The sequence below is a fragment of the Pelobates fuscus genome, chromosome 5, assembly GCF_036172605.1.
Source record: "Pelobates fuscus isolate aPelFus1 chromosome 5, aPelFus1.pri, whole genome shotgun sequence".
Classification (NCBI taxonomy): Eukaryota; Metazoa; Chordata; class Amphibia; order Anura; family Pelobatidae; genus Pelobates; species Pelobates fuscus.
This window is the reverse complement of record NC_086321.1, coordinates 184,630,912-184,639,359: the sequence shown is the minus strand read 5'-3', so window position 1 is coordinate 184,639,359 and position 8,448 is coordinate 184,630,912. Positions and strand designations below refer to the sequence as shown.

Genomic DNA, 8,448 nt, shown 5'->3' with positions numbered 1-8,448 from the left:
CATGTAGATCCAGATCAAACTGGAATAAAGGTACACTTTTTAACTATATTTAGGGGAGTAATAAGGGGGGCAGGGAATCTAGATGGCGTTTTTAACACTATAGTGTCAGGAATACATGTTTTTAAATATAGTGTATCAACATAATGATTAATATCCCAAGACTGATAAATATCAGCAATGTCTTCTAGAGTTCAGTGGGAAAACTGCATTTCAGTTACCAAAGACAAACCTGGTTAAAAAAATAAAAAAATCCAAACCCTTTTTTGTTTGACTGATTTGAACTGCTTTGCAACCATTGTTTGCCACTATAAATGTACTTCCTAATTCAGTTTCTGCTACTGGAGTTATGAAACAAATTGAGATTACAACATCATTATTAGTTAAGATTTGGTGTGTCACACACGTTACAGTTTGTAATATCCTGCCTACCAGTATGTGTCCGTGTGTGAGCAGATACAGCTTTTCCATTTACGATTACTCAAGTGGAGACACTTTCACACTGCCTAGAACAGAGTCACACCTGGATTGAGACAGTACGACACGATGACAGAGACAGTAAGTAGCAGTTAAAGATACACTTTATTCTAGGGTACATCACTCCTCATTTCTTTTAAAAAGAAACACATTTGCTGTATATAGTGTTATCATTGTTTTTATTTATTTATAATGTGTAGGAATTGGTGCTATCTCATTTATTATCTTGTTTTAGTTAATGTCTCATGAGTCACACCCATATTAGGACTGCCAGTATATTTTAGCAATGTAGCCTGTTTTACTTTTATTAATGCATTTTCTTTGTTTTGTTTTTTCTTTATTTTTCAATTGCTTATTTGGAAGTAATGAGCCCCTGACATTTTTCCTCAAGGCAAACAGGTAATATGTGTTTGCTTGACTGCAAATTAAACTTTTTAGTTAAAAAAACAGACAAATGTAGAATAATTCTCCAACACATCAATCTTGGCTATTTTATACATTATACATGAATTTGGCATTACAAGAACACTTCAGTAATTGCAGCGCCATAGGTCCTCATTGCTTCTCCAGGAGTAGCAGTTGACAGGGCTAGAGATCATCAGGACAGTAGACAGATAAGGCTGCTACAAGGAGACAGTCCCAACACTGGAGTAAATGTAAATTCAATGTGTTTTTCAACTTGTTGAAGTGTTTATTTTGTATGTTAATATATTCCTTTAGAAGGACATTCCAGGTTATGGTACCAGGAGGTCCCTGGAGACACTCTTACCTCAAGGGGTTAAACCATTCTTGGACAGTTTAACCCCAAAGTTACCTCCAGTGCTGATGTGCACCTTCCCCAGCTGCATTCGGCTTCTGAAATGTCACTTCAGAAAGCTGATGCTTTCAGCCCATCAGTGACTCCCCATTCACAAAACTGGCTTGGAAAGAAATGTACCTTTTGCAAGCCAGTTTAGTGAATGAGGAGTCACTTATTGGCTGAAAGCGTCAGCTGACCACTCTAAGCCAATAAGCGGCACCCCTGCCTAGCGGTACTCCCCGCTTCCTGGATCTGAAAATTCAGAAGCCAGATGCCGCTAAGGACAGAGCTGATATCAGCGGTGGAGGCAAGGATACCTCTGGGGGCCTCCTGGCACCATAACAATTTCATTAATATGAAGTTCTTCGGTGCTTGGAAAGTCCCTGTAATTTTTCTAGGCATGCCCAGAGCAGGATTTATAGCTATGTATTACAGTTAAGTTTAAAAATGTAATGTTTTGGAATCTTTGTTTACTCTTCTCAGTCACAATAAGGGATTCATTTAGCACCTCTTATTTCACCAATATAATTTTGCTCATCCATAGAAAGTCTATGTACACTGCTTTTTGAGCCTATGATTTTTGCCTAGAATATGGTGCGAGGAGGTCCACTGTTCCTGTCTCCCAGTACACAATAGTGATTTGTGAAAATAAAAATGTTTTATTTTGTTCAGATCTCAAAGTACTTAGCTGCACATATTTTAACAAGTCTTTGACTTGTGTCACCATTATAACTGGGCACCTCACTTGCTTTCCATAATGAATTACCATGACCTTTTCAGGATTCGTTAAATTCCTTTAATTCATTTGTATGTGTGAATGGTATTGTAATAAACGTTTAACTCGCAAGTTGGGCTAAACTTGGAATTAATAATAACATTAATAACTAAAAATAATAACTTAAAATAATAACTTAAAAGCCGAGTGTAAAGTCAGAGTCCACACTCCTTGCTTTCGGCAATTCAATAATATTTATTAAGAGAGGCTAATTAAACAAATAAACAATACATATACATTTGAAATAGGCTAGTATATGTTGCTACTAAAACTAATCATTGACTGAATGGAAAGTAGGCTAAATTAACATAGTATAACAGGCATAGACACATGATACAGTTACCACTCCATCGATCAGCAGCCGAGAGTAAGAGAGAGAGAGTGTGTATAGTGGGGAGAGGGGAGAGAGAGAGAGAAGGTGAAGACAGGTAATTCAAAGAGAGGTAATTTAAAAGAGAGAGAAAATGTGCTATTCACAGGGCTTTAAACAGGTTAGCCCCTCCTTCTGCTGGACACACCTCCCTTAGTCAATCCCTTAGGATGTAACAGAACCAGAGTGCCTCCTGGGGGAAGGGGGATTGCATTGGAAGGGAATGGAGGAGGAGTTTATCAACAACCCAACTGATTTTGCCTAGTGAAAGGCCATGTGCTTCACAGAGGACTCCATTATTGCCTAAGGGTAGAATGGGGGCTTGAATCCCTGTATTAGAACACAATAACACTTCATTGGCATACAGTTTGGCTGTTAACCCCTTCAGGACGGAGTCAATAGTGCACGTTCTGATCAAAACAAAACGTAAACAAAAACTGGAATTTGCGCTATATGTCTGTTCACCCGTAGTTCCCCTCTTTCAAATTATATGCACCCACACTTATTATATATAATTTTGTTCAGGAGAAACAGGGCTTTAATTTATCATTAACTATTCATATATGGAACATAATTCATTATGAATAAAATTTTAAAAAATTTGAGAAAATACGATTTTTTTTTTAAATTTGTATTTTCGTCTGACATTTTAGCTGTGAATGTCATAATACTGTTAGGTTTTACTGCAATAAAATGCACATATTTGTAATCAGCGATGTCTCACGAGTACAACAGTACCCCCCATTAACAGGTTTTATGGTGTTTTGGAAAGTTACAGGGTCAAATATAGAACGTTCCATTTTCAAATTGAAATTTTCCAGATTAGTAATGTTACCTTTGAGACGGTGTGGTAGCCCAGGAAAGAGAATTACCCCCATAATGGCATACCATTTGAAAAAGTAGACAAGCCAAGGTATTGAAAGTGGGGTATGTTTAGTCTATTTTAGTAGCCACTTAGCCACTTAGTATATATATATATATATAAGTGTATTTTGTTACCAATATATATATGTTAATAACAAAATACAGTTAGAATGAAATTACATATGGATATATAATTTATATTAAATTTTCTTTCAATATTTTATTTATTTATTTTATTATTTATTTATTATTTTAATTATATGTAAATATATATAATATATATATGTAGATCTATTATATATATAATATATATACATCTTATATATATGTAACGTCATTCTAAGTGTATTTTAATACTAATATATATACTTATATTAGTATTAAAATACACTTTGTATGACGTTACATATATATAATATGTATATATATTATATATATATATATAATATATATACATATATTATATATATATACAAATGCATTTAATTTATTTTATAATATATTTAATATTTTTTTTACACTACCTACCAGCAGGGGGACTGTCTGATATTTTAGACAGTCCCCCTGCTGGCAGATCCATAGCCAGCTATAGGGGGCCATGTGATCGCTCTTTGAGAGTGATCACATGGCCCCCGGGGGCCTCATTTGCCAGAGGGGGGCTGCCTGGGCTGTCAGGCAGCCCCCCAGAAGAGGATCGCGGCGGAGGTGAGTAGTTGCTGGCTCCTGGGGGCTGCAGCCGTTACGGCGTTCCATGCCGCCGCAACGACTTTAAAGCCCATTTAAAGCGCGACGGCATGGAACGCCGTAACGGCGTTAAGGGGTTAATCACATCCCCCCACTTATTACATGTATATTGTACACTTTACACCTTAAAGCATTGAAGGATACTTACAATTTTTTAAAATATACAGTATTTGTATTACTATGCCTCTGTTAACAAACTCTGCATATAAAATATCACTTCTGTAAAATTACATTGTATTACATTGTATAATATATTTGCTGTGTTTTCACTATTTTTAAATCTTGTTTACATTTCTTATTTTAAGAGATTATAACTTAAGTCTTTACTTGTTCTCATGCAGACTACAGTTCCTCCTCTGAAGACTACCTTTAATTATTCTCCTACAAACTCCACTGAACGTCCAACACAATTCTCCTCAAGTCTTGGAATAGCCATCCTCTCAATAGCATTTATTATTGGTTTTCCAGGTAATGCCTTCATCATCTGGACTGTGTTGACTCGTATAAAGAAACGAACTGTAACCTGCATCCTTATCTTACATTTAGCCATAGCAGATATCATTGTACTCCTTACAGCACCGTTCTTCATTCATCTTCTGGTCTCTGGCAAATGGATTTTTGGTAGTGTTGTTTGTAAGCTGTGCCATTACATTGGATGCCTGAGCATGTTTGTCAGCATCTACCTCATAACGTTCATGAGTGTGGATCGTTTCCTTGCAGTGGTTATACCTTTTTCTATTCAGAAGATAAGGACAAAAACAGTGATCAGGACTTCGGTTTTGGCAATATGGATGTTAAGCACACTCTTGGCCATCCCCATGTTATTTTATCGCAGTTTACATGCGGATACAAGCCAGTGTAATCCCACACACCAAAGTTCTGGACACATTGTCTTTCAGTACTTATTTGAATTTTTGCTTGGCTTTCTCTTCCCGTTCATAGTAATTGTTTTCTGCTACCTTTATATCTGCATACGGTTACAGGGTTTAAAGTTTCAACGCAAGCAAAAGACAAGTCAACTTGTTATAATTATCGTTGTCAGTTTTGCTCTGTTTTGGTTTCCTTATCAAATGATTAATCTTATACAAGTTTTGGGAGAGACAATATCAAGTACCAACACAGCAGAGAAGTTCAGACGTGCAGCTCTATTTGCTCGTCCCAATGTTACTGCACTGGCCTTTTTCAGTAGTAGTGTCAACCCTGTTCTTTACACATTTGCTGGTGGTTCCTTCATAAGAACTGCTGGGGTTGGATTTATGGCCAAGGTCTTTGAAGGAACCTCTTCTGAAGCCCCCAGTTTTCGGAAGGTGACTAATGTCTTTCGTCAGAAGAGCAGAAACAAATCTGTGGAACTTGGTACAATTGGGGAGGTTCCTGAGGAGAGTAAAATATTCACAGCCAATCAAACAGAATAATTTTTAAAATATGACTTCCATTAACTATTTTCCTTCCACTCTTTGTTGTCTAGAAACTTTGAAAGATCCCACAAAGAGAAATTTTAAAGGATTGAACTTTAGTGTTTTGACATGTTAAGGCTCAGCCTCAGAATTATTTCATGGAAACTTTATAAAAAAAAACATGGGACTATTTTAGGTTCTGAGATCAAGAATTACAAAATTAGTTGCAAAACATTTACTGTGGTTGAATTATGAATACTGGCATACATGGAATTATTACACCAGTGATAATGACTAAAAAGTCATTGAAGAGAAGTAACAAAAGAATTGCAGATTTTAGTCAAAAGTAGGTTGCCTAGTTCATTTATTGTTCCACCAGTGCAAACAAAATTTAAAACAAAAACACTTCAAGCTATACAAATTGCTTTGGTGGTTAGTAATAAAAGAGTCATAGCTGCTAAAATGAGTTGGGCTCAGAATTCAGTAAACAATCTGTGATTCTACTATGCTTGGGAAATACTAGTGTAAATCATTGATTATAGCTGCAAATAGCTACACTTCATTACTGTTGCAACTTTTAATTTGGCAAAGTTACAAAATATATACGTTGTGAGTGCCCAGCATATAATTGCACCACATCCCGCCCTGCCAATTAACAATTTCAATGTTGCATTTCAGAGCAGCGCAATGAGCTGATTTTTAGTGAAGGTGAAAGTAAAATTATTAAAATATACCTATTTTAATAGTAATTTGACCAGGCAGGGCCAAACTGGGAAAAATAAATTTGCCCCAGGAAGTTTTTTTTTACACAGCGGACCACTGAAAAAGAGTAGGTCCAGAGAGGGGTGTTTTATCATCAACAGTGACAAATCCCCCCCCCCCCCCCCCCAACTTAAAGTGATCATGTTCTTCCAAGGCAACTCATGTGCAGAGTCCTGCTGCAGAGCTCTTGCATATGATAAAAGCCCTGTGTTTTATTCTGCGTAGCGAAAGCAGATTTAATGACATACTTGAGCTCTGTTTGCTTGTGACTTGTCTCTTGTGTCTCTTTAAGTGAGTTATCAGAGGACAACCGAGCCTACAAAGCGTATAATGCATGTTGGAGGCTGCTTATGGGATTGCGTGTGTTGAGTGAGTTGATTGTAATGTGGTGGTTTGTGTAAATTGGTTGGTTTCATTTGTGTTGTGTTTGTGGTTTTATAATTGTGGCTAGGAAGAGAGTGTCTGTGTATAGGGGGCATGGTGTGTACAGGGGATATTGCCCATGTGTGCATATGGGGCTGTAGTGTATGTATAGGTGATGTAGTGTATGTAGGAGCTGTAAAGTGTGTGCTTAGGGAATGTACTTTAAATGAACACTATAGTCACCTAAATTACTTTAGCTAAATAAAAGAGTTTTAGTGTATAGATCATTCCCCTGCAATTTCACTGCTCAATTCACTGTCATTTATCAGTTAAATCACTTTGTGTTTATGCAGCCCTAGCCACACCTCCCCTGGCTATGATTGACAGAGCCTGCATGAAAAAAAAACTGGTTTCACTTTCAAACAGATGTAATTTACCTTAAATAATTGTATCTCGATCTCTAAATTGAACTTCAATCACATACAGGAGGCTCTTGCAGGGTCTAGAAAGCTATTAACATAGAAGGGGATAAGAAAATCTTAATTAAACAGAACTTGAAATAAAGAAAGCATAAATAGGGCTCTCTTTACAGGAAGTGTTTATGAAAGGCTGTGCAAGTCACATGCAGGGAGGTGTGACTAGGGTTCATAAACAAAGGGATTTAACTCCTAAATGGCAGAGGATTGAGCAGTGAGGCTGCAGGGGCATGTTCTATACACCAAAACTGCTTCATTAAGCTAAAGTTGTTCAGGTGACTATAGTGTCCCTTTAACCCCTTAAGGACCAAACTTCTGGAATAAAATGGAATCATGACATGTCACACATGTCATGTGTCCTTAAGGGGTTAAGTATTTACATACAGGAGATCTAGTGTGTGCATAGCTGATCCAGAGTGTGTATGTCAGGAATGTAGTGTGTGTGTGTGTGTGTGTGTGTGTGTGTGTGTGTGTGTGTGTGTGTGTGTGTGTGTGTGTGTGTAAATGGTGCAGTGTGTGTCTATAGGTTATCCATTGTATTTAGGGATAGGCAAAACAAAAGGAGAAATAACTAAGTACTACATATGGAAATCATGGGGATTTAGTCACACTATATGATCATACATTGCATAAGCCTGCCAACAACGCCAATGTACCCCATATCTGGCAGGTCCTACACTGCCTAATGTATGCTAAAACATCCTAAGTAGACATACATAGCACTTACCTGCAAGAAAGGGCAGAAGCTTTGAGCAGCTGCCTGCAGGACTCTGAAACAGAAAGGAATGATGGAAAACAAATGGGTGTGGCAACATAAAACAAACATTTAAAGGAAACCTGGAGACTGGGAAATCCAGGGACGGACTATAGGAATGAACCCAGAAATCCCAGCATAAGGAAAACCAGACATAGAATAGAAAACCAAAAACCAAGAAAAACCAAACAAGAATTGAAACAAGAGTACTGGATACCAGAGGTCAAGTCCAGACATCAGAACAGAGCAGAGCAGATCATGACACAGTGTAGGGGTGTAAAGTGTGTGGTGGTGCAGTGTGTCTTTGTGGGGCGCAGTGTGTATGTGAATGGTGTAGTGTAGGGGTACAGTGTGTGTATGGGGTACAGTGTGTGTGAAGTGTGCAGTGTAGGGGTGAAGTGTGTGTGAGTGAGAGAGAGAGAGGGGTACAATGTAGTGTGTGTCTGAGGAATTCAGAGTGTGAATGGGGTGGGATGTATAGGCCTATATTGTGTGTGTAGGCAGGTAGATGGTTTATTGTTATATATTCATTTTAAAATAAATAAATAAACTTTATATATCACCATTTCCTTCTTACCTTTAGCCAGGAAGGGTGGACATTGCATTTGTCCGGTTTGCCCGATGGCCAGTCTGGGCCTGGGACCAGGAGTTTCCCATTTCCCTTGTTCTT

The 8,448-nt window shown here is 37.6% G+C and overlaps 1 protein-coding gene across 1 annotated transcript; it reads left to right on the top strand.

Annotated features, from left to right (window-relative positions):
• Positions 1–483: 483 nt before the first annotated feature.
• LOC134612694 (leukotriene B4 receptor 1-like) lies at positions 484–6,159 on the top strand. The gene is made up of 2 exons (XM_063457116.1): positions 484–555; positions 4,368–6,159. Exons 1-2 carry the CDS (start codon positions 544–546, stop codon positions 5,439–5,441), a joined length of 1,086 nt encoding a protein of 361 aa, XP_063313186.1. The 5' UTR covers positions 484–543; the 3' UTR covers positions 5,442–6,159.
• The last annotated feature ends 2,289 nt before the right edge of the window (positions 6,160–8,448 follow it).